Consider the following 26,865-nt stretch of genomic DNA (forward strand, 5'->3'; position numbering starts at 1 on the left):
TTCAAAGTGGTCTGTTAGAGTTGGACATATTCTGTTAACAATAATTTGATTGCTTAGATAATTTTGAAATGTATCTGCCAATACGTGTATAACGCTCACCCAGGAGTAATGTTTCCAATTTCGACTGTGCAACTTCTGGATATAGAAGCTTAGAATCAACTAGGTACTTTAGGCAAATGCGTGATTTTAAGCACGATTAGTCCTTTTGACTCTAAGAAGAGTGTGTACCTGGGTAAAGAGAAGTCAGTGCTTCAGTGAGATGTTTCTGTGTGCGCTGGGGCAGTTCTTGAATCGCTCGGGTGAAATGGGGGTTTTTCATCATTGTGTCATACACATTGCTGGACCACCAGTTTGCCCAGCTGGTGTAAACCAGTGCCATTGAAGCTGGTCTGAACCACGCTGTCTGTGAGCCCTCCAAGGCAGGCTGGTGCTTGCTGCTTGCAGAAGCTCAACCACATCACACATCCTCTGCCCTTCTCGCTGCTTGCAGGGGTCACTACGGCTTAGTGGCCTCACCAGTGGCTTGGAGGATGCACCCTGCATGGGGTGGACCTCATGCGCCTGATTATACCAGGCTCAGCATGGCTGGGAACCACAGTGGATCTGGGCCATTGCTTTCCACTAATGACCTCCTAAACTGTTTGTGGACCCAACAAGGCGGGACGGACACAGGGACGTCCTCCTGCCCGCACCACATCCAGTTTGTGTCTCAATGTATCTCTCTCTTTCTAGTGATGTCTTAGACCATTTTTTTCTTGCCATTCTGACTTCCCTGGGGGGGTGTTAGATTACCAGTTTCCAAGCATGAAACATTTTGTTGCTAATAGAGACGTCAGTATCCATTTTCTCATGTTTGTTGGAAGATTTAATTCCATTTTCCAATCCCAGGGGCAATTTTGCATTTTGATATTTATTCTATAATTGCATATATAAAAAAGAAAATGCTATCTTTGAGTACTTCTGAGCAGTGTCCTTTTCTAGGCAGCCTGATGAAACCCTGGTCAGAAATCCAGTGTCTTTCAGAAAATCCTTTGGGGAGGGACTGTCTGGAGCCTGTAGGTGCCAAGCAGAAGCTATCACAGCCAAACTGACAGACTTAGGAGAAACGAGTCTAGGGACAGGAGTGTCAGATGTGCAGGTCAGAGCTGAGGTAATCATACAGGGAAGTTTGGTAGGAGGATGCGGCAGACTTCAGCTGCTGGTGTAGTATAAATAAGAGGCAGGGTGTGATGCAAAGGCAACAGCAAAAGGTCTTGCGTAGCCCTCAGATAGGAAATGTCTGCCTTGTGAGATACAGAGCAATGCAAGGTAGCAGAACCAGAACTGGAAAACAAAGTTTGCACGTGCAGAAATCCCCGGTGTGGGCAACGATGAGTGTTGAAGCCAACTCTTGAGCCTCACTCTAGAGAGGAGCCGTGACTGTAGATCCATGGGTCTTGGCTCTGTCCCTGCATCTGATGCTCCCTCTCAGGTATGTGCTGTTACACATTGTCGTGGTTTAAACTCAGTCAGCCACGCAATCTCTCTCTCACTCCCCCACTTCTCCCCCCACTCCCGGAGGGATGGGGAGGAGAATGGAAAGAATGTAACTCCCGTGGGCTGAGATAAGAACAGTCCAGTAACTAAGGTATAACACAAACCACTGCTGCTACCATCAATAATAATAATGAGAAGCGAAGTAACAAGGGAAGAGAATACAACCGCTCACCACCCACCGACTGATACCCAGCCTGACCCGAGCAGGGATCCCACCCTTCCAGGTAACTGCCCCCAGTTTATATAGTGGGCATGATGTGCTCTGGTATGGAATACCTCTTTGGTCAGTTTGGGTCAGGTGTCCTGTCTCTGCTTCCTCCTGGCTTCCCCTCCTCCCTGGCAGAGCATGAGACTCAGAAAGTCCTTGGTCAGAGTAAACATTACTGAGCAGCAACTAAAAACATCAGTGTTATCAGTGCTGTTCCCAGGCTGAAAGTCAAAACCACAGCACTGCACCAGCTACTAAGAGGGAGAAAAAAATGACTGCTGCTGCTGAACCCAGGACACACATCTAGTCACAGCCACTTATCCTCAGTAGATGATTGCAGTGGAAATTCCTGTAAGGGAATTTTTAGAGAGTTTCTTGCTCCCCCAGGAAGCCTTGGAGCACAAGCCCATGTGCCCTGTTCACAGCTTTCAGCTCCTTTGCCCCCAGTTAGTTTTTCAGACTCTGATGGTTTCATTCCTCCGAAAGAGGCATTGTTAATGAGTATATTAGAACCATTGATTTTATTGTGAGTGGTCGGTTTGAGTTCAGATAGTGCAAGGCGATTAGATAAACAGTGATTAAATGTTTCAGTGATCCACTATTGATTCTTAGATACACCCTTTTATACATCTGAGCTCTTAATTCTGCTGTAGTACAAGCACTAAATAATTTGTTTGCCCTAGCCAGACTTTATGAAACAAAACATTATTTACACCCCAGCAACCCCAAATGACACTATGGTCCACGTCCCTTCCACTAGCAATACATGTGTTGCGCCACAGCACAGAATAATACCAGTTTTAAGACCCTCACAAGAACGTGTTTCAGATTGGCTTTGTCCCTTCTGTTGAATGAACTGGCTGAACTACTGTCAGTCACCAGCTAAGGATCCCTTTTAACAGAGTTTAATGGGGCACAGGTGCTGAATTCTCCAAGAGAGAGAGGATGGTGGTACCTGCTGTCAAAGTCTGGATCTGAGTCTCAAGGCAATCTAAAGGCTTGATAGTTTTTAAAAAGGTTTTGATCAGTTTTATAAAGCTTTTTAAAGGGCATTTTTCCCTGCTGTTAAGAGGCAGCAGTTCCAGCAATGCTTCCCTGAAGTCCTGCTGAAAGTCAATTCATTTGGGTGCTTTTGATTCCTCTTGATCAAATGTTTTTATTTTAAGCATGGGAGGCATGGAGGAAGCAAAAAGGAGCACTATTTGCAGGGCTGAAGCACTATAATACTATAAACTGGTCAAGGTGCAGCTGCCCTGATGCATCTCAGGCCACAGATGAGAAGAGAATGGGATGTGCATGTGGCCAGGAGAGAGCAAAAGGGAGTCGTTAGCTCCTTGAACTTGGCTTTGGCTTCTGATGGACCCATCCTGTTACTGCCGGGGTGCCAGGAGTAATTAGTGCCCTGGGATGAGCTGAAGTCCAGCCTGGGACTGTCGTGGGCAGGATAGCACATCTTCGTGTCTTTGCTGTAACGTTTGCAAATCAGGTGGGGGAACTCTTAGCACTTGGTGTTTAAGCTCTTAATGCTTGTCAGGAAAAATGTCTTGGCTTCACCATTAGGACCTGGAAGCACCTATCCAAGGATGGAGGTGGCTGGTACCATCAAAGAGGCCTCATGGGTATCTCTAGCAGCAGAGATGCTGGGCTGTGCAAAGCAGTTGCCACCCTTTCCTTGGTGAGATAGTTCAGCAATGATTTATAGGCTCTTACACCAGGGTGTAGGTGCTTTCTAGCACAATGTGCTTTCCAACAAGCACAGGGTAAGCTGGGTGCAAACAGCATCATAAAGTGCAGCTTTCTGCAACTTCGCTGCCAATGCTGCCTTGTGTTTCCTATAAATAGACCAGTAAGTCCTGTTGCTGTTAAATTTATCAGATGGTGGAAGAGCAGTTAGGAACAGGAGAAGAGTCACAGTAGAATACAGCTGATGAAAAAAGTCTGCTACCAGCTCTGCAGGCCGAATGATTCCCTTGCAATAGGACTGGGGAACAGCAGTTTTCCTTTGCTCACAGCAGATGCTGCTGCATGTCTTTCATGTTGAGACACTTGGTTCCCAAACGCATTCAGGATGGGAGAAGAATTGTAAAATCATAGAATATTCTGGGTTGGAAGGGGCCTTAAAGCTCACCCAGTCCTAACCTCCTCAACACAGCAAGGGATAGGGCAGCCGCAGCTTCTTTGGGCCACCTATGCCAGTGCCTCACCACCCTCACAGTAAAGGATTTCATCCTTATATCTAATCTAAATCTCCCCTCTGTCAGTTTAAAGCCATTCCCCCTTGTCCTATCCCTACCTGCCCTTTCAACAAGTCCCTCTCTGGATTTCTTGTCAGCCCCCTTAGGCACTGGAAGCTGCTGTAAGGTCACCCCAGAGCCTTCTTTTCTCCAGTCTGAACAACTCCAGCTCTCTCAGCCTGTCTTGATAGGATAATCAATGCCAACAAGCATCACTGCTTTCATTCTTTAGTCAAAGGAGGCTGGCGCTTAAGATTTAAACCCTATCTTTCTGGGTGGAAGCTGGAGTCTTTGATTACCTGATTGGTAGTCCTACAGCTGTGTGGGATGGCCTGTTGGACTGCAGAGTAAGACAAAATAGCATTAGTACAATCTTAGATGGTCTTAAGAGCTTCCATTGGAACAATGAGAAAGCTGGAAGGTACAGGCAAGGTTGGGTCACATTACCAAAGTCAAAGATGATGGGGGCTTCTGCCTCTGGTTAGTATTCTTGTATTTATAGAACTATGAACTAGATCTTATTGTCATTATTGAGGTGAGCTCTAGGTTTACCCAGGTAGCTACAAAGGGTAGCAATCGTCTGAAGGTGTCTATTCGCCTGTACCATCTTCTGTCAATACCCTAAAGATTACTTGGCTTCTATGTTATTTTGTATTTGTCTGCAAATATGATGGCAAAATAAATTTGGACATGAAAGAATACCCTAAAATAGTAAAATCTGTTAATATGCACTCTCCATTCCATGTGGCTCTTCCATAATTTGGGCAGCAGTCTTGAATTAATTTTCTCCTGCACTTGCACAGTTGGAAGGAGCTCTGACTGCAGAGCACTAGAGAAAATGCATGGAACATAAATACACTCTTTCTCAGTGTGAGAAAGATGCCCTTATTAGTTCAGTGTGACCTGCAGTGATGTAATGCAGTTTATTTTGGGCCTGATCAGACAAAGCAGTGAGCAGTGTTGCAGTTAAAACCCAATTATTTTAACTGACAGACCTCATCCTCTCCTGTCTCTTACCCCATTTCAGCTCACTAACGGGGAGCTATGAGTGTCCAGAGCGGCACTGGTTCTGCTGTGTGTTTTCTCACAGACTCAGAAGTAAAGACCCTCTCTCCTGCTGACCTACAGCTGCTACTGCACATCTGCCAGGCAAGCGAAGCAAAGAAATGAAGCATCATCTTGAGGGCTTCTGGTGTCATTTGCAAAGCCCTTAATGTATATGGTCTTTAAGAAGATGCTCATGCAGAAGGGAGTGTGGAGCCGTATGTGAAACTCTTCCTTTGCTTTGCAAGCACATGCAGTAAAACCCAATGGTGAACATGGCACAGGGTGAGGAGGTGTGGTTGTGTGGGTGGGATGATGAGTGGCTGGGGCCAGGCGGTGTCTACTGGGCTGTGGTTGTTTGTAAAACAATAAGAGGATGAGAGCATAGAGGGAAGGAAGGAGATGGGAAGCTGCAGCTGCTCAGGACTGCAGCAGAGGAAGGTGATCAGGAATTTCCCCACAGAATGCTTTTTGTCCTTTTTCATCAGAGATTTTTGCAGGGAATGGCCAGCTTCAGTGAATTCACAACTTCAAAATGCAATTAGAGAATTAACAAACTTATTTGGCCACTTCTCATTTGTGGACAAGGAAAAAAAGTGCATTAAAAAAATTTGGAAGGTCAAATTGCTTACATGAAAAGTGTCCAGTTTAATGGTTTGGGGTTTTTGAATTGTGGTATGTTGAGGGTTTCTGAGAGATTGACTTATTTCTGTCATATTCTTTAATCCCTCTTCTCTGGCCAGTAGCACTCATTCCTCCCAGTTATTAGCAAAGCACAGCCTGGGGGTCTGGGAAGGGGAGCTGAGAAGAGGTGTAAGGGCTTTGCAGGGGAGGAGGGCTACATCCAAGGGAGATGAGCATGGATATAGTTCAGTTGGTCTGTGCTACAACCTGCCTTGATGGGATGTGGTCCTGAGGATGGAATGTTGTCCATCAGCCAGGACCAGAGGAGATGAGAGCTCATCCAAGCCTTGCAAAAATGTAATGATGTTGGGAGGGGTCCATCTTGGGAAAGACTGGAAGCACATATTCCATTGCTGGCCTTGGCCACGATGGCTCTCTGCCTCAGGAAAAGTAGGACTTTCACATGATATATTTGCATTACAGCTGTTAAGAGTCTGTGGAGCAGCTGTCAATTAAATGCTGGGCTTCGGGGCTAGCAGAGCCTGCTGTGGGTCTGGTGTGGGGTCACTTTCCCTGCCCCTGGAGGGGAGAGGGGTTGTTGCTGGGCCTGCAGGCACAGAGAGCAGGGCATCTTCTGTGCAGTCAGCAAGATTTTTATGCTGCAAACCACTGGGGATAAAAAGTGAAAGAGAGCATGCTGCTCATAGGAGAGGCGTTTTCTCCAGCATCTTTTCACATATGCATACTTACCCCTGCCAATAAATCACTGCCCTGCAATACAGCCGTCTCAGGCTTGGCTGCAGCTCCCTTGCAGGGAAGGATGTTTGAAGTGAAAGAGAAATTGATGCTGGTGAAAAGGCTTAAAGAAAGAGCCATCTGCAAAGTCTCAGTTCAGGGCATTGTAGCAGTATCAAGGTCATGGCAGCAGGTTGTTCCTGGATTCAGGCTTCTATGAGAGGTGCAAGAGAGGCAAGAGTGGTTTGTTTTTTTTCCTTGCCTTATTTCTGCCTTGGGTGGCATGGCTCTGAATTGCTCCATCAACATTAGGGCTTGTTTGTGCCATCTAAAAGTCTTGATGGGGGAGACTGCTTCTTCCTTTTGCACCTGCTCCGTGGTCAGAGCATCCCACCATGGGTAGTGAGATGCTCTTCCTTGTGCAAGCGCTGGTGATGTTTGATGAAATAGTGCTGTGGGAGCAGCTTGACATGGGCAATACAAAGCTTTTGTGTGAAACTGTCTCCTTGCAAGTGGGGAAAAGTGCCATAGGTGCTTCCTGTAGCATCCTTTAACTGCTGACAAGACAACCACGTGGAGTAAAGTAGTTGAATCAAAACTCTATTCTTGCAAAAGTGTTATCAGCTAAATCAAGAGCTGCTTTTAGCACTGAGGAAGATTTGAGCCAGCTAATGTGTGTGGTCAGGACTGTAGCCAACTGCCATCTCAGCTTCTCTCATGCATGAAGATTATTTCATTGTTGTTTTTTCCCAAATGCAGCCCACATCCTTGGCTGATGTTCCTGATTGTATTTCCACCAACTCCAGGGAAGCTCTTCTGACTCTTTCCAGGTGAAGATCTGCGGGTGGTCAAGGTGATGCTGTGCTAAGCACTGTACAGATGCAGAGCAGGATGGCAGTACAGTTGAGTGTGAGGTAAGAGCAGGCAGATGCTGGTCCCTCAGAGAACAGGAGGCAGCACCCCACTGTAAGAGTGGTTCTGCAAAAGCAGGGATGAAGCTGATTTTTTAAGCATGTAAATTATCTCACTGCTGTATAAGCAAGAAAGAGCAGAATGTTTAGCAAGTACAGGGAGCTGAAATAGTCCAAGATGCTGAGAAGCCAGTGGGGGTGATGGGTGGTACTCACATAACCTTTGGGTCATTAGGAAACCAAGCTCATGAGAGCAAGGAGAGAAACCACTTGATAAAAGGAACCATTTCTAGGCTTAGCATCAAGAGCTCACCAGGCTCAGACCAGGCACCGGTGTGTGCAGTAGGAGAGCGTGGTGGTGCAGAACAAGGTCACCTGCCTGGTTTGCCACTCAGCATCAGTGCCTTGTGAGGCATGGGGTGCACTGGTGTGTAGATGGGGTGTTTGGTGTCTTTCTGAAATAATCCACCATCGATTTCCATGCTGTGCCCCTCCACCAGTGTGGCTGACAGTGCAAAGGCAGGTGTACCTGGTCGCAGTGTGGGCTATGTGCTGCCTCTCTTACGTGATCTGACAAAGTATAGAAATACTTTTAGCACTTTTATTTTTTCCCCTTCCATCTTCTCTCTCTTCCCACAGTCCCTTAAGAGCTTACAGCATCTCCTCGTGATAAAAATAGCTTTTGGTGTCCACGTGGGGCTGAGTGGAGCTGCTGCTGCCGCTCTGCCTGCCTTTAGTTTGAGGAGCTACAGCACAAACTTGAGGGCAGCTATGAGGAGTGCTCAGTACCAGAGCACATCTGCAACTGGCTTTGCAATAGCAGCTCGGAGCAGTTTGTAGTTGGACCATAGGCATTTTGTTAAGGAAAATCAGTTTATAATCTCTGCTCCCTGTTTGGTGTTTTAAACAGTGGAGAAGTCTTTGCAGAGCAGTTGCAATGGTTTGTATTAAATCCTTCCCCCAAAACCTAGTGATGGCCATGGAGGCATTTGTGGTGAGGCCATCAAGATGTGAATTGTCACTTTATAGATGTTAAGTTACATTAGGCTCTGAATACCAGAATAAAAGGTTTAGAGCCACATAATGCTGAAAAATGTGAAGTCGCCTTTAAAGCCCAGCCTGCATCATGGGTCTGTAAAGTGAATAGTACCGTGCAAGTAAAGAGTTTATTTTCCCCTCTTTCTGTTTTTTGCTGGCACGTTTCCCATAAAGCCAGTGCCTCTTGATTTACACCATATGTAGAAATGCAGAAGAATCCTAATTATAACTGGCTCTTCTGACGTTTTTTGACTTGAACTTCTGAAAATACTGGCTGCATCTGTAATCTTGATCCAAAGGTCTCCATTTTTCAGGAGTTCCTGGGGGTGTGAATCTCTGTTTAACCTTATTGCACACATGGCTGCTGGGTAAACAGTGCTGTCAAAAGCTTTAGCAGGCCTTGATTTTAGGCTGTAGAGAGGAATTTTGAATATAAAGAAATCAGTTAATTTATTTCTACTTATGAGCCTCACAAGAGGAGTTGCTGCTTTGCTTCCACTGCTGTTTGATGTCACTGTTATCTGATGCTAGCTGTAAAATGGATTAAATCCTCTTCTGTTGCTTCAAAGGCTCAAGTATTAGAGCTGGGCTTCAAGAGGAACTCTGGCATTTTCTGCTGCTGTCCTTCATTGATGGGAAGTGCTTGTTTTCCTGATGCAGGGCTGCAGCGTGCATTAGGAAGATGTTGCTGTCACGTGCTCTATGGAGCATCGTTCATTCTGAGGTGCTTTTCGATACCACTGTCTTAGCCCTCATCTCCCATCCCTGTAAGCAGATCTCTCACAGACCTAGAGATGGAAATAAAAACGTAACAGTAGTGGGGATAAACAGAAGGAAAAATCAGGGTAGCTTGGTATTTTGTTGAAAATTCATGTGGACTTTTGTGAAGGAGAGACATGGAAGAGGAGATGTTTTGTGGTAGGAAGTCATGACATTATTTCCCTGCAGCATGTGCTGGTGCTTGGTGTGTGAGCTAGGATTGCATCATTGGTGCCCTCTATTAAATCACAGTTTCCAGTAAATTCCCAGCAGCTGCTTCCAGTATTTGGCTGACCCAAAGCACCAGGTTTGGCTCTTACTGGGTTTCAGCAAAATTGTGTTACAAATCTCCCTGTAATTGATCCTGACCTTGTCGTAAGATCTTGGCTGCTTGGTCCCAAAGTCTGACTGCATTTTCACTCTTCCCCAGCTGAAATCAGAAGCAATTCCTCTGTTTGGCATTGTTACCCCCTTGCAGCACCTGGTGGAGCTGGAGGTGAGAACTAACCTCAGAAGGCAGCTGGGTTTATGTCTGAAAGAGGAGTCCAGGGCACAGGGATGCTGCATCTCTTGGGCATGGACCTCTGCTCTGTCTCAGTGTCCCAGGGTGTAAGATGACCTGACACCACAGCCTGCAGCACGCAGGGAGACTGTACCAGGGAATTCATCTTCTTGGCTGAGTTTTGCAGCCTGCCGTGAGCTTGGTACTGCACAAACTCTGCCAGTGCATCTCTCGTAGTGGTTGGAGCAGTAGGGAGCATGGTAGGCAAGGATGTGGAAGGGCAGGCTAGGTGGCAGTGGGGCTCTCTGAAAAGGATGCAAACCTCATTGCTGTTTAAGAAACATAAGAGGGTATTTGCATTTCAAGTGTGTCTAAGAGCATTGTGTGCAGATTGCATGCAGTCCTCCTGGTGCTGGACAGATGCACTGAAAAAGCAGCCCTGGTCTTGGGAGAATCAAAGAGCATTTAACAGAGGGCTGGGTATATAAATGTCCAGATGGAAACAGCAAACCCTGCAGTTCTCCAGCCTGGTTATCAAGGATACTGGAGATTGATGTGCTGTTGTCAGGAGAGGGTTAAAACATGTGTCCCTACATTGAGCAACCTTGCCTGGCACAGAAACCTCCTTCTCATGCTGCTGAAGCCACAGAGAGGGCTTCTGTTCTCTGGGCACTGACATCAGCCGCTGCCAGGCCATGAGTCACGCTGGGAGCCAGGCTCGCTGGGCACTGGTCCTTGGTGCTGCCGCTCCGCATCCCTGTTAGACATCTGACTTACCACGGGGATGGTGCTTCTTCAGAGCACATGCGCTCCTGGGTTGAGTGCTGCTCAGTGTGCCTCACTTGGTGGGTCCAAGCCCCCACAGCTCGGTCTTTGCCATGCATCAGGTTCAGTGTTTGCAGCCACGAGAGCAGGGGAGGACATGATGTCCCAGCAGGTGGGTGCAAGGTTTGGGGTCTGCACTCGTGCTGTGAATTTTGGGTACAGAAAAGGAGCACTAATGGCTGCGGTTCTTTTTTTTTACCCCAAAGTTTTGTCTAATGGAGAGGAATAGTTTAAGCTGAAAGCCTCTGGGGGAAAAAAGAAAAAAAAATATAAATGGAAGAAGGAGGAAACTCTACAGAAAAGTACGTTCAGCTGAAGCAGACAACAGCATTTGCTGATGTTCAGCCTCCTTTTCATGTCTCTCCAGTATAATCCTGCATTTAACATTACACAACTCCCTGTCAGGACTTGCTCCAAAAAAATTTCCTTCATCCTTTCCTTGGAGATTTGAGGGAAATGTAGTTATTGCTTTATAATAAACAACGGCTTCTTCTTCTTCCTCCTTGGCATGCCCTGACACTGCTCCTGCAGGACGCAGGCGGGTGGGTGATGCTCTGCAGGTCACCTCTCCTGCTCTCTGCAGTCTCATCCAGAGCAGAGAAAAAACTCACACAACAGCTTGTCTCCAGGGTGAATAAATATTGAGGCAAATTGCCTTGGAAGAAAAGGGATCTGTTTGGAAAAATCCACTAAAGAAACCAGCAGCAGATATAATCCTCTGCCAGACTAATGGCATATGCTGCAGCATCAGCGGTGAGTCCAGGCAAGGCAGTGAAGAAACAGGTCCTCCTGGAGAGCTATGTGTGTTCCTATTCAGCCCTCACTCCATACAGCAGTTTTGCAATACAAATGATTTAAACATGAAACACAGACATTGTTGCAGTAAAGACAAGGTGAATCAAAGAGCTGTTTAACAAACTGAACCAGGGAGAAGGATGCAAGGGGAGATCACAGTGTCTTTGCCTTGCCATTGTTTTTATTCCTGCAAGGGCAGCAGGCCTGTGACAGGGACCAGCACATGGCATCCTTCCGGTGCCAGGATGCGCTGATGTTTCATCAGGGTGGGCATGATACAACCAGAAACTGGAGCAGCCTTTCAGTGCCTTCCAGCAGCATTTGGAAGTGCTGATTCAGAATTAGTGCATCTCTGTTAAAATCAAAGGATGATGCTGCAGCGTTTCCCAGCCTTGCTAAGGAGACACTGCACTAAGTCACCACCAGAAGGCAAACCAAAAGGCTCCAAATGCAAAAGCTTTCCTTTTAAAGGTAACTTTAGTGCATTTTTAGGGTTTTTTTTTTTTGTACATCTCTGGGCTATGGCAAGAGGCCAGCTCCTGCTGTTAGCGCTCTCCAGGAAATTCATGAACATCGTGGTGACAAAGTGATGGGGTGGTGATGGATCTTACAGATAGCTGCTGTAGGAAGGAGAACATCTAGCAAGGAGAAATACACTGATGTCTTCAGCTCCTCTAAAGCAGAAAAGCGTTTGCACAGCCAAAAATAGAGGGGGAGGACCTGCGGGTCCGAGGTGGAGCGGTGGAGGAGAAGGAGCAGTTGGCCAAGCAAGGTGTTGGCAGCTGGCTCTGGGGAGGGGATAGCACCGCTGTGAGCTAAAGCTGGATGCTCACAGCTACGTTAGGATCCAGCTGTAATTTTAACAGCTGGTTCTGTCAAGCTGCCTTCAGCGTAGCTCTGATCCAAGCTTTTATAATTAGCCAAATAGCAGCAGCTATCGTGCGAAAAGTAAAGCGGCAGCGATGCTCATTGTACAGGAAGCAGAGTGGCAGGGGAGTGAGCCTTACCAAAAGGGTAAGGGCTGGACTTTGAAATTTTAAACAGTTGGGGTTTGGTTTTTTTTTTTTTCCTCCATCTAAGCACTTTGTGCAAAATGTTTGGTTAGGTTTTCTCCCCTCAGAAGAGCACACCTAAGACATGTTGTTTCATTTTGCATCATCCTTAACAGAAGAGCTTACATTTCTCAACTCACATCAGAGGCGTTCCATTTGTGGTCGGTTTGAGGTCAGTTGTATTTGCTGAATTAGTACAGTTTCTCATGAGTGAGATGGTCCGAGACCCTTCTGCCCCTGGATTCTGTTGGTGGCTGAATGCACTGCTTGTTATTTGGGATGTGCTCTGGATGCTCCCTGAAGATGCCCTGAGCTGTTGGTGCTCCCTGGGAGAGTTAGTCCAGCACATGAGTATAGGCTATAGGATCAGTGACTATGTGAAACACCCCAATTATAATTAACATGAGCCACTCCTGTCCTTGAGCTTTCTCTATTTGAGATCAACCAACTCAAAATACTACATACGATTCTGTGTGGCACTTAGGGAACACGGTTTAGTGGTGGACTTGGCATTGCTGCCTTAATGGTTCGACTCGATGATCTTAAAGGTCTTTTCCAACCTAAAAGATTCTATGATTCTATTTTGATACTGTTCACACTGCCTGTTCCTGTAACCTTGGATTTTTACAGTCAATAAATGGATCTGTATTGATTGGAGAGAGCTAAAGAGAAGTATCTGGCTATTTCTCCATGGTTTTGATAACAAACATTTAGGGAAATAATAGAGTAGCCATCCCTTTCCATTTGTGATGGTTTATGAAGGTAATTCTTGCTGTTCGGATCTCCTGGTGTTTCTTGGTGGTTTTATACTGTGCACATTCATGTTCCCTGTTTAGTGACACAGGACCAAAAGGCTGATGCATCTTTCTTCTGCTAATGAGAAGGGAGTGACTAGAAAGCAATGTGAAAACAAAGTACATAGAAAAGGCTGATTTCGTGGCAACTCATCCTAGTTTAATGAAATTTCTATTAAAGAAAGATCCATTTTATGTTGGAGTCCTGCACAGGGCCAGGCAGTTTCTCTCACCAGATAATGAACATTTTGTAAGAGTTAGGTCATGTCTTTTTCTGGAGTTTACCAGAAATGTTGTTGAGCCTTAGAGCAACCGCAGCTGAGAAGCATGAACCCATCTCCATCTGCATTTTCCCCCTTATAGTTTTCAACTTGAAATCTCCAGTGCAACAGAGGAGTCTGCAGCAGAGGAGTTGTCCACACTCCACCTCTTGCATGCTTACAGTGAAATCAGAGTGGGAAGTGCATCCCCAGCTGGCTAAATAGGACTGGTTTTTAAAATAGTGCTGCAGACACCGTGGCTACCTTGATGAGCCACATCCATTTTCATAACCAGGGCAGCCCTTGGGGGAAGCAGATACGTGGCACATCAGTAACAAACAGCATAGCCCCAAAATGCCTAAAAGATGAGGAGGCGGCTCAGTGGGGAGTGAATTTCAAACTTGCATTGCAGAGGCTAGAAGAAGAAAATTTATCGTAGCGAAGTCGATGGGAGTTTTGGTCAATGATTTATTGGGACAGCAATTAGCCTCGATTTATGTAATTACAGGAGCTCATAAAGTGGGATTGCGCTCGTCCAGGGGATGCAGGGGTGATAGTTTTAGAGCACCAAGGTGTGCAAATGTCCTTGCCTTACCCGGAGGCTGTGGCTGTGCTGCTGCATGTTCCTCCCTCCGTAGCACAGCTGCTGGAGCATCCTATAGGAGCTGATTTCTGGGACAGCTGTAAAACCAGCAGCTAGGAGAGGAATGAGTCCTAAATTAAATATTCCTCCTTTCCCTGCATAAAGGGATAGCTTCGACTCTAAATGTGTTGAGCACTCCATAATAGACAATCAGGAGCCGTTAGCACCGCAGCAGATGTGCTTGAAGCCATTTGGATTTCTCTTCAAAGCAAACAAAGAGGAATGTTATCTGCATGCGAGAATGGGTTTCCATGATTTATGGCTGCATGGCAATTCTGCCTGTGTGGGGAGGTGCTTTATTCTGGGATGCCCTGGGCAGAAGTTGCTAAAGCCATCTGAAGTTGGTGGGGAACTTCCCTGTTGACATCTGAAAAGCTCTGTTGGGGGATTAAATTAATCTTATCCTTGCTTGGATTGATCCATGTGAGCAGCTGCCCAGGCTGAGATTTTATTTATTGGTGTGGGTGAGAGACCCATCTAAAACTATTCAGGACTTGAAGGATATTTTAGCCTGATCCCATGGCTGTGGTGTGAGGTTCTGCAGGATGCCTGTATGAAATCCAGACCTTCAAGTGGGTCAAGCTAAAGACTCAGCAGCAGATAGGTTGGTGTAGCCCATCTGTGGTGCATGTTGAGCTCTTCATCTCCAAGTCTTTCAGTGTCTTGCCTCTTTGCTTTCTGTATAGAAGTCAATGTGTTTGCATGTGAAGCTGTAGGTGGGTTCTCCCTCACCTCGCAGAGGCCAAGGCAGTGTGTGGGCAGCTGCCTGGTGTGGGATGGTGGCAGCAGTCCCTTCGGGTGCCAGGAAAGGTGCAGTGCATCTTCCCATGCAGCTTTTGTGCAAGTAAATCACAACAGCTGCAGCGAGGATTTTTTGGAGCCTTTGTGTCTTACCCAAGGAGGATCCTGGTTTCCAGCTTGGGAATGGTTTAGCTCTCAAAATTCAGCTTCTGAAGTGTACTGCTGTACAGATATCATTACGACTTAGGACTGCGTGCCTGTCCTTAAATGTTTTCTCACCCAGCTTTCCAGCTAAGTCAGGCTTTGAGTGCGTTCCGTGCTAGTAAATGGGATGAGCATTGAACTGGGAACCTCTCAGCTTTCATCTGCCTTTTTGTAATGAAAAACTGGCTGAAAAAGATCTCTGAAGGTTCTTTACCTGTAACTGGATTTTTTCTCTGAGCAGCCGGCAGCCCCCAGTTGGGCATGTGGGAATGCCACTCGAAGAGGAAGCATTTGATTTCCAAGTACAATTAGATTCCGTATCCAATTCTCAATAACACAAGTGCAAGACATCCAGTAAAGACATCTTCTGTAGCAAGGGGCTTTAACATGTCCCAGCAGATACTGAAGCAGCCAACTATTGCCTTACCTTTAATACATAAAAACTTGCTCAATTATTAAGTTACCATGGAAGCATGTATTGTATCCATGGTCAATTATAAGATAAACTAATAAAAGAGAGGATGTGGCTGTGTTCTCTGTAGCAGACACCAAACTTGATATGCCCACAGTGGTCAGGTGAAGGCTTGGAATTCCATGTTTTGGCATTTTCTCCTGGTATTTGTTCCCACACAGCATTTACAGGGGAAGTGAGTGCTCCCTATGAGCTCAAGAATCATTCTAGTAAAAGGAGTCTTTTCTCTGCTGAGTGTCCTTAGTACCACCTTACTTTGCTGTTGCTTGCCCAGAGGTTGTCACCTCCTGCTGCCTCAGTTTCCCACCTTTCATCCCACTGATAGCTTCCCCATGCTCTGTGGAGACACCTTGTGTGTCTCATGTCTGCTGCACCCAGTCATCGCAAGGGGCAGATGTGATCCCACCCAAGATACCTTCTGGGAGAATGAATGACTGTATTAATGTCTTTGTCACCTGAGAGCTACTCTGTAAGGAATCTATGATTAAAGGAGCCAGTTAAAAACAGCTTAGGAAACTGGATTAGGTACATGATCTCTTATTATGGCTCCTTTTAGCTGACAACCTGGTGAAAGAAGGGGGGTCTGGATTACATGGGGAAACATCAGACGTGACAAGAGTGTTTTCTGACTCTTAGGCTTAGTGGTGTCATGTACAATTTTAATCAGATTTAAATAGTGGCAAACATCACAGGCTTAATGGATTTCAGCTTTATTATTGGGGCTTTGCTTAGAAGCAATTTGGATTTTCAGCTGTGAGCCAGCAATCCAAGTGTATTCATGATGACATTAAAAGGGACTGGGAACCCAGGGACTGACCTTGCATTTAAATAGCACATGCCCGTGTATGGGGACAGACCTTGTCTTCTTTTTGTCAGGCTCAGGATCCTGATGTGTTGTTAAGCTCAGCCCCATGGTTTGTCCATAGAAATGATGTATTTGGCTCCATTTCATGTATTGATCCCAGCAGCTGGGTAGCTGAACAAATGACTTCTTCCATTTCAAAGGCTTTGTTGCTCAAGATGAAGCAAGATGACAACGTGTTTTTGCAGTGATCTGGAGAGTTTGTTTTCCATGCTTGGCTTGGATGTCCTACACATGATCTAAAATCATCTCTGTCCTTGTTTTAGGGGGCATTGGTCTCCTTGACCTTCCCACCGTGAGTCTTTATCTTGGCTGTGCCAGTCTGGGGTGGTTTGTCTAGAGGATAAATAGACACTGAGGACATGGACATCCGTATTTCTGTAGAGCCGTGGTACTGCCTCCAAATCCAGCCTTTTGGGGAGGCTTTTTTACATTGTGGGGGAAGATGCCTTGCAAGGTATCAGTATAGAAGATGGTTTTGTAAACCACAGTTGACTTTGGTCGGAGAATTGGTAATGGGAGACAGCCTTGTACATACAGCACTTGGGAATTGACTATCTAGAGTTTTCAGAGACAAAAGTTACCATCTCATGACAGTCAGTCGTTGAGGTCTGTTCAGCTGGTTGGTGGTCCCAGTCTTGCGTGAACAGGAAGAGAGGGGAAAGGGGAACATCTGTGCTTCTCAAGTTCCTCTTAGGAGCAGCATGTGGCATTGTTCCCTTTATCAGTAAAGGGAAACGTATGTGTTCCTGCTGCCTTGTGTTTTCTCTGCCACCTAAAACCACCGACCTAACGTTTCAGCTACTTCCAGCTCTGAGCTGAGCATTAATGATGTTTTCCCTTAGAAGGCCAAGGAGGTGTCTGTAAGGTGTTGCCTCAATCATCTACTAAATCCTGGCTTTCTGTCTGATGTAGCCATTCAAGTGCTAATTGCCTCTGATTAAGTCAATCATTTGCAGAGTGAGTGGGTTAATTGGGTATTGTGGAAGCAATCAATGTAATCAGCTGCTTGCATCCATAGCTGAGGCTCTACGATGCAGCAGGACAATAATTGTTTTATGAGCTCCTGGAAGGCAGCAGAGGCAGACTGGATGGCAACAGGAAACAGTTCTCTGCAAAATGGCCTTTAGGAAAGGTAATTTGGATGCTAAGTGCTCATTAAGAGAGGACCGATTGATTAAGAGCAGGGAAATTCTTACCTCTAAAATGTGTGTGCGTGAGAAGATGGTTGGAGTGGGTGTTGGTGTCAGGGTGGGGCACATGTGAGGTCTTGGGCTTGGTGAGATCCGTTGTCTTAGAGGGCATAAAGAGTTTTCTTAAGGGGGATGCCTGCAAGACCGTGTCAAGTGAGACATGCCAGGCACCCATCCTTACATAAGGTGGACCAAGAGCTTACCTCCCAGGTATCCTAGGAGCAAAGAGACTGGTTTGCAGGATCACTACATGCATTCTCATTCTCTCCTTGCTGAGGCTTTCATTTCCAAGGTACTGTGCTTGAGCAGCAGCAGCTCTTGGTGGCTCCTCACCTGGAGAGATGCAGAACACCTACGGAAACGAATGCTCGTCTCATCAGCAAGCCTCCAAGGTCTCCTGTGCCTCCTGCACGTGTGGATGCTGTCATCTCCAACATGCCGGTATCTGCATTGCTGAACGTGTAACCAGCAGGAAGTGTATTTATCCGGAGATGACTGCAGAATTATTTTCAGGGAGGTTATAAGCTCCTCAGCACAGCTGCAGACAGGAAGGAGGAAAGCAAGCTGCTAGTGCTGTGCAGCAGAGCAGGGGGCTGATCACAGCCTTGAGTGCAAGCTCAGTGTTCTTAAAACAGTCTTTCCACCTTTTACAGGGGGACTACTTTATATATGAGTTTGTTTCTGGACTGTGTTTTCCCTCCATGAGAAAACTTAGCATTCCTTTTTTCTTGGCATGCAAATGCTTAAAAAATTCAAATTGAAGCTTTTGAAGTGCCTTGCTTTGTGGCTGAATGCTACAGGAAGAAATATTATGACTTAGAGCAATCAAACCAAATGACTTACACTGACACAGACAAACAAGAGGGGCACAGTTATTTTTACAACAATATTCAAAGTCCAGTCCGTATGGAAACCTTAGAATATGCCACCTTCTCCATCGAGCCCTCTGACTATGGGCAGTGTGGTTCATTTCAGAAGGAATATCCTCCTGACTCTGGTTTAAAAGGAGGTCGTGACATTGGTGTCAGTGGCAATGCGGGATGTCAGGGATTCAGCACTCAACTGCTCCAAATCATTATGCAGTTTCTTAACCTCTGAGAAAAAGCAGGCCCATGCTCTCCAGTAAGTACCTATACACTGTTCTGGTTTAATTAACATCTTACAATATTAGTGTAGCAGACTACTTGGCTTCTGACATACAGGGGAGTGGCAATATATCCCCTGCAATTTCACTAGTAAAGTGATGCTGTATTTAAATGTCCAAAGCTCTGAATTGGGGTCAAAACACTTAAACTACTTAGAGGAAAGAAAATCTGCTTCTGTCGGTGAAGGTGTCCTGCATGAACTCTAGGCAAAGTGATTGCTGTTGGGTTACACACAAGTAATTTCTTTTCCTCCTATGTGAGCCTCCCAGCCTCCCAATGCTTTGTCTTGCAGTGAGACAAGAAGGCAAGAAAGAACCCTTGCGATGCATTTGGGTTCGGGGATGGTATTGGCTCCGTTGCTGTGCTTGGTTTTGGATGCGCTAACATGTTTTCTCCTAAAAGCCTTGGACCAGGCCTCGTATTACTACAGCCCTAGAAATATCATGGAAATGAGCAATTCTGATGCCTCTCTCCAGGTGAAATTGCAAAATAAATCACCCAGGCAACTGAAGAGCAGGTGTGGTTTAAGTCCATGTTTAGAATACTTTACTAAGGATCACAGAAAGCAAAGTCCATGCATGTATTTTCTTTCTTTTCCCAAGCCAGTTGGTCTGATTGCTCTCCTTGCAGGAGGGTTTTATTCTTTGAGAACAAAGGTTGAAACTGAAAGAGTCATTTTGGGTGACTTCCTGTAATACACATTCTCGGACACCAAAAACCCCATCATTAACTAAGTACCGTAACAGCTTTCTGAGGTGGGGAAGTAGAGATATCCCTCCTCTTAAAAAATGGGGAACTTGAACAAATTGCACGGATGGAAATACCGTGTCTCTGTTAGATTGTCTTGCTAGAAAATCCTCTCCCTTGATTCCTCTGCAGCCTCTCAACCAGTGAGAAAGCTGGGCTAGGCTAAAGCACCCAATGGGTCTTGCCAGTTTTTGATGCCTGGCTTGGAGGAGCTCCAACCACCAGCTCAATGGAGCTGACACAAGGCCATGCAGTATCTTTTCTTCAGTCAACCAACGTGGTAAGCCTGTTTTCTTTGCCCCACAGAGTTTTAGCAGTGGCGATGAAGTGAGTGTGGAAGTGACAGTTCCTCCTTTTACCTTCGAAACCATCTAACGGGTCAAAAATAGCCATTTGGGCTACGTGATTTCAGGTTATATGATGTGCCATTTGTCAGCTAACTTTGACACAACTGCTTGGTGGGGTTTTTTGCAATTGTCATAGGTTTGTGCCAGAACTGCCTGGAAAAGCAATTGGTTGGGTTTTTATTCTTGGTAGGTGGTTGAAGTGGTACAGAAAACCCGACAACCAAACAGCACCAGTGTTAGCACCACGAGAGTGGTATTTCTAAAGGGTGCCCATAGGTGCTTTCCAGCCAGTCTTCACCAGGTAGTTTTTTACCCAGTCACAATGTGGTTATCAAGCGGGATGATGACAGGCAGCCGCATCCTTCATTCTGTGCCCTGAGAGAGGAAGAGAACTTGTTGACAATCCAATGCTGCGTGGTCCAACACCAGCGATAGGACTAGTAGCCATTTAGCTTCAGCATGAGCAGAACAGCTCTCATTAAGGTCTGAATTTGGCTAGATACTTCTAAATGCAAAGCTGTTGCTAAGGTAGCGCAACCCACAGAGACAAGGAAGAAACAGTTTAGTCCTCCAACTCTGATGCTCTCCAGTGTGGGATTTGTTCCCTGTTCAGACTCCTGCAGTTTTGTTTCTCAATGCCTTCCCGAACTGTTTCCATAGTCCTTTAGATCAGGACATTGAGGACACATCTTGCTGACATACTGTTTGCCTGGAGAACCCGGATGGGTTCATGTTGGGTTCAAGTCCAGGTCATGGTGGTTTGCACTGATCAGTGTTGACAGGGGTGCAGGCAGCAGGTTTGGGAAGGGCAGGGGAACAGCTCCTGAGGATGCAGGCCTGCAGGAAGGAAGAGAGATTAAAAAACAACAAAAGAAAAGAAGCAAGCAAAGGATTTATGAAAATCTGTGCTGAAGTACGATGAAATTAGCAGCTGGCTTTGTCAGAGCAGCCAGGAGCATTTTTGCAGAGCGATCTGTCTGGGAAGAGCCAGCATGTGAACTATGGAAGGAGATAACGGTGTTGTGGTGTTGGGTTTGGTTTTTTTCTGTTCTTCCCTGGAGTGGAATTTTTGGATATTATGTTTTGCCACAAAAGGTTGGAAAGAGAAGATCAAAATGATGAAACGTCCCGATATAAAAAGGCAGGGAAAGCTGGTTTTCCAGCCTGACTTCGACACTGGCTCACAGTCCTGTCCTGGGCAGCTCATCAAACCTCTCTCGGCTTCCTTCTCTATGACCATTACAATGCCGTCTTCCAGGGGTAAGCATTAGGTAGACTTTCAGATTTGCAATTATTTGAGATCCTCTTTGGGGAAACACAGGGTAATTTTATTTTTTTGTCCCTTAAGCGCTAAGAAAAGTGCCAAGCAATGTGTTGTGGTGGGGAGCAAGTTTAATAAAGAAGGTCTGTAGCATCCTTCGCCGTTCGGATGTTTGTAATGCAACACTCGCAGGAATGGATGAGACCCACAGCCAAGACTTGTGAAGCTGAGTTGCTCTGAGATGGAGCTGCTGAGCATTGTGTGCCCAGTGTGCTCTGCTGAGCTGAGCAAACCCCAAGTGGGGATTACTGAAGTAAAAGATGGGCTTTCCTTCTGCATCACCCTGCATTTGCATTTGGAGATGTCACTGTCCTCTTCACATTCTCTCTCCTCTCTCTTGTTTGACACTGATGTCCTCTCTTCTAAACCCATCTCTCTCTATCCCCCTACAAGATGTTAATGTTCCCCAAGCAGGCAGCGGAGAGGCTCTGAAATGGTCTCTGACATTTAGTGAAGTAAACAGAAATGGCTGTTGAAGTATTCTCTCACTGCTCCAACTGGCTTGGCATTAAAAATCAGCACTGCTCAGGAACAGAAACTGTCCTGTCCTGCGGTTTCTAAGCCTCACACTTCAAGTGCAAGCTGCTTAACATATTTATACTCAGGAAAGCAGTGGGCAGTCACCAGCCATCGGAGCTCCAGCAGCATCTCTGCTTCACGTTAAGCAAACCTTGCATTTTACAAACATATCAGCCGGGCATCACCTACTGCCTGTCTGTCTCCTGTCAGAGAGACATTATTCCTATTCAGCTCCATCGTGTACAGCCTGCTGCAGGGTACATGGAGGCTTTGCTGATAGAGCCTGGCAGGTAGCAGCGTCTGACTCTGAATCAGTCAGAGCTTCAGTTCCCCGGCAACTGAATTCCTGCCACAGTGGTGATATGAGTGCATCAGCCCAGGCCTTTCCTGTGCTGTTTTCAGATGAGTCTGCCCTTGGCTGGGGTTTAGTGGCTTTTTTGTCTGCTTCCCTTCTCAGACTTTGGATAACCCCACTCCTTGTGTTCTCTTTCTGATGCTGCAAGTGCCCTCCAATGGGTTAGTCATGTGTTTTCACTAGAAAAAGTACATAGCAAGCCCACAGTTGGGACAGTATTGACTTGGTTGACCGAATTCGCTTGTTCTGCTCATGGCTTTGGGGAAGTCTCTTGCGACGTGGATGGGTGGATGAGAGAAAGAGCTTCAGACTTGTCATTCCCAATGTATGCAGCATTGGTCCTCTGCATTACTGATGTATCTGGGTACAGCTGCTCCGTGTGGGATGGAGCACTTGTTTCGTACTGGAGGGCTGGGAGGTGGAGGGATGGTGCAGACAGTGGCATGGCATCACCAGCTGAGTGTGGCCATGGGGTAGACAAGGTTTGGGCTGTCCTGTCAGCATCTCTGGGCAGTGACGTGGGTTCAGCTACTGCTGGGTCTGTCTGGCCATAGAGTCTGCTGGATCTCATGGAGGGGAGATGTGCACACTCTGCTTGTGCTGGCTCACTCATGCATGTGAGCTGTAAAAACCTCAGGAAGGGGATCCCTCAGGCTCTGAAATGAAAACACCATGCTGGTTCCTGGGTGAGGCCCCACGTTTGAAATCAAGCCCTGCTGCAATATATGACCCATATAGAATAAGGGAACAAAGGAAAGGCTGCTGACAGCTTTAAATGTTCCCATGGCTTCCATCTGCATCAAGTTATCAGCAGTCCCATGTGCCATGGGTTCATGATGCTCTCTGTGGTGAGCATTCAGCAGCAGCACTGGCTTTGCCATTGTGCTTAGAGCAGACACCAGTGCCTGGTGTTCAGTAAAATGGCTTTGAGGACCTTGAGGAAGTATTTGGTGTAGGACTTTGTAAGTCTAGATGGAGGCGCGTGTGCATATGCGTTTTTTCTTGCTTTAGGTGTTTGTGTCATGGAAATATTTTATACCACTTGCATCTGTATTGTCAGTGCTGAGGAGCTGGTTGAGGGATTCTGCATCTTTTCATCTGTAGTTTAAATCAGTCCTGTGTCAGGATGGACAAGTGAAAAGCGGGTTGAATGAGGAATTTTTGCACACCACTGGTTTGTAGCAGGCAGGGGAAGGAAAGGTTTGAATATGCCACATATGCATATTATAAAGAAAAAAGTTTAGCTACTTATTTGAAAGTTGTTATAAAACATATCAGTTTTAATTTTAAAATCCTGGCTCCTGAGAGCCAATAACAAAAAATTGAAAAGGGGTGAAACTAAGAGAGAAAGGGAACACATTTTTTTTTCAGTGCGGCTTTTGTATAATTGTATCTTAAACAAATGGAGGATGACCATCAAACTGCTCTGTTAGTGTTCACAAAACTTGTACTGGACAGTTCTTGGCTTGGAAGCATTTAGGCATCAATTGAACTTGTGAGGTAAGTTGGGCACTGTGGCTGCTGCGGGAGGAGCTGGCAGGGATCAGCTGTAATCGCTTTTCGGATCTGAGCAGTTCAGATTTTTTACATTCTTTGTTTCTCTGTCCCTGGCTGGTTTGAGTTTTACATAAAGCACGTGTGTTCTGAATGGCGCTCTTCCTCAGCAGCAAATCTGCCTGTGGGGCTGATACCCAGGGAGAGAGAAGAGGCATGGGATGGCCAACCAGGCTGGAGGGGAAAGAGTGCTCAGTGGCTTTCTGAACCAAAGTGCCCTGAAGTCAGTGGGAAGAACTTTTTCCATGCGAAAAATGTATTCATGGTTTATGCTGATGCCGCCATCTGCCCTGAACCACTTTCCCTGCATGCACACACTCTGGTGTCCATTTTTCAGCAGCATCAGCAGGGGAGGGGAGGTCTCACCTGCCTTTACCTTGCTCCGAAACTGCTACTTACATAGATTGAGCAGCATCCCTGGTGCCAGGAGCTGTTGTTTGGGAGCCTGTGCAGGGACACAGCTTTGCTCCTCAAATCTTTGCCTGTAGTGCAGCACGGGATGCAAAGCAAAAATCCTTCGCCTGCTACATCACAGTGTCAGAGCGGGGACACCTGAAGCACAGGCTGTTGGGAAAGAGCAAGAGTGGAGTGAGAAGGGAAAAGGCCTTCACATCTTGAGCCATCCAGCCACACATTTGGTCTTGAAGCTGAAGCTCTTCTTTTCTTCACCCTATCTTTTTAAATACAATGCTTTATCCCTGGTTCACAGCAGTTGCTTTCTGCTGCAGGCTACCGAGAAGGGTTTCTGTGGAAGAGAGGACGCGACAACGGGCAATTCTTAAGCCGAAAATTCGTGTTATCAGAGAGGGAAGGTGCACTGAAGTACTTCAACAAAAATGACGTGAGTACCTGGGGTTGCTGTGTGCAGGGAGGGGATCACAACTGTAAGAGCATCTTTGAACAAGTAATTCTGAGGCCACTATTTTATTTATGCAGTTCTCCTAATAACTGAGTCCCCATTTGCTCCAGGACGAGGGCACAGCTCACTGCTCACTTTAGTAGGGTTTGCTCTTGGGCTCCCACAGTCACGGTGAGACACCCGAACCGGCAATTGTACGTGTCCCTGCTCTGTTGCCCTTTAAAGTTGATAAGGCTTTTCTGAAGCCACCAGCAAAGGAGTTCCCTCAGCTCTGTCTCTGCATCCTCCAGCTGACATGGGTTTCGTATTTATGGTTAGATTGTGATGAAAGTATCACCCCCTCTCAGTGGTAGCTGAGGTCTGAAACCTCCTTTGCTTGGCATGGCAAGCAGTCCAGAGGAAAAGCTCCCTGGTTTTCTCTTCCAGCATCAAGCAGTGTGAAAGCATTTGTCTTCTTCCCTAGAGCACCTTTCATTTACTGCAAGTGAGAAATGGAGCTATTACCATGAAAATTGCATTTGTGATGAATGGATAGACACTCTACTGCTCTGCACCACGTAATGGAGGAAGGCAGGGTGTTTTCCCTGACCTGTGGGTCTGCTGGGAATATCACAGCTGGGAGCAGACCAGACTGAGCCACCAGCCAGTTTTCTCAGGTAGTTGATGCAGTCATAGTGCCGTGATGAGCCACCCCATGCAGAGGAGGAGCATCCATCCACTCTTCTGCACGCTTGGCAGCCAGCTTCAATAGCACTTTCTTCTCCTTCAGCCTGGCGTGGTATGGTGCAATGGCATCTTGAGGACAGGAAACAGCCAGTCATTACAGAGAGAGAAGTGAAAGTCCCATTTAGTGGCTGTTGATGGCTTCAGGAGTTTAAAGCTGCTTTGCTTTGTTGTTGACCATAACCATGGTGGAAATGGCAATGTCCAGACCCATCCTCTTTGCTGGGACTTCCCCAGGGTCACCCACAATGGCTGTTTGTCCACGGCAAGTCCCCAGGTTTCCAAAAGAGCAGTAGCATCTCTGCCAGCTCAGGGACTTCTGCTTGGTGCTGGGGACCATTGCACTGCTGCACCATCTTCTCTTGTCCCCTGGCTGTGCCCTAAATCCGGTGGTACAAAGAGCCTAATCTTCATTTTTGGGGATGTTTTATTCTTGCTTGCTAGTTCACTTCTCAGTGCAGTCCTGAAAGGGTGGTAAACTAGGGATGCCTTGTAGGAAGACCAAGTGCACTGCAAAGTTCAAGGGAACTGCCACAGACGGTGCAGGTGGTTTTGGTGTCTGGGAGGGCCTGGTCTAGGCTCACCGTTGGGCTAACCCACCCAAGAGGTGGGCTATAAGGTATGTATTTGTCCCGCTGAAAAGAAAGTTCACAGTTTGGAGGGCAAAAGGACGGGCAGAGTCAGAAGCCAATGCCTCGTGTGAGAGGATAGGACTAGGGGGTGTGAGCATGATGCCCCCTGCCAGCCTAGCACCCAGGTCTGAAGTTGGCAGTGGGGATAATCCTCCATCTTCTTGGGAAAGATGAACTGGGTGTGGGTGCTTGAGATGCAGAGAGCAGCCTGGCCTATTAATTAGCAGTGTGTGTGTCTGGCTGAATGGTTTTCTTTCTTCTTTGGCAGTGCTCATCCCAGAGTAAATGCTGGTCACTTATCATTAGGTAAAGGGTCTGGAGAGATTAGGAGTCAGGAGACAGCTGAACAGAGGCATGGTGAAGATGCTTGTCTTTATAGCACAACATCTAGTAATGAGAACTGGTCTGTCCATCTTGCTGCTGGGCTGAAACCTTCCTCCCCTTGAACTCCACTGGATTTTGCAGGAGAACAGAACGTTTTTCCAAGCTGGTAGAAAGCACTCGCTGACACGCGAGCAAAGGCGTTGATATCTCATCAATGGGCAGTTTTGTGGGCTGGGAGTCATCTATTTTTTTTTTAGCTAATGTCCTCAGTCAGGGATTTTCTGACCAAGTGAACTGCTTTCTGGTTTGAAAGCCAGTTCTCAGGTGTTTGCTCACTCAGCTGTGTTTTCCAGGCGAAGGAACCCAAAGCAATTATGAAGATCGAACATCTAAATGCAACTTTCCAGCCTGCAAAAATCGGGAACCCACACGGACTGCAGATCACTTACTTGAAGGACAATAGCACAAGGAACATCTTTGTCTATCATGAAGATGGCAAGGTGAGAGCAGGGAGGTAACAAGGAGGGCTGGGTTGTGGTCCTGGGGGTTGATGCTGAGGTGCCAGCCCTCCTGAAGGCATTTGCAGTAGATGCCATCTCACAGCCTTAATTTTCAGCTCTTTCTTCCCTCTGCTGAATATTTGGGAGCTCTCATAAAATACCATCCATCGGCCCTGGAGCGTCCACAAAATCAGCGCCTAAAGCTGTCGTGTTCGCATCGCACCTACTTTCCTCTGGCTGTCACGGTGCCTCCAGCCTTTTTGGTACATCCCCTTCAGCACCCTGCCTGTCAAAGAGGCTTTGTGGGGACAATCCCTCCTAGACTGCAGGGCAGGGCTTTGCGGGATTGTCTCAGTGCACAGCCTGTTCCCAGCTGCTCACCCAGGCGCAGCAAGCCAGGCAGCCCT

At 46.6% G+C, this 26,865-nt stretch overlaps 1 protein-coding gene across 1 annotated transcript in view; it reads left to right on the forward strand.

Annotated features, from left to right (window-relative positions):
• ADAP1 (ArfGAP with dual PH domains 1) overlaps positions 1-26,865 on the forward strand; it is a 58,866-nt gene that overhangs the window by 24,049 nt on the left and 7,952 nt on the right. Inside the window, exons 5-6 of the mRNA XM_062607982.1 lie at positions 24,149-24,261; positions 26,312-26,458. Of these exons, the coding sequence (XP_062463966.1) occupies positions 24,149-24,261; positions 26,312-26,458 (260 nt within the window). The remainder of the gene's footprint in view (positions 1-24,148; positions 24,262-26,311; positions 26,459-26,865) is intronic.

This window comes from Pezoporus occidentalis, unplaced genomic scaffold, assembly GCF_034315485.1.
Source record: "Pezoporus occidentalis ecotype Australia unplaced genomic scaffold, CSIRO_AGI_Poc_V1 ctg128, whole genome shotgun sequence".
Lineage (NCBI taxonomy): Eukaryota > Metazoa > Chordata > Aves > Psittaciformes > Psittacidae > Pezoporus > Pezoporus occidentalis.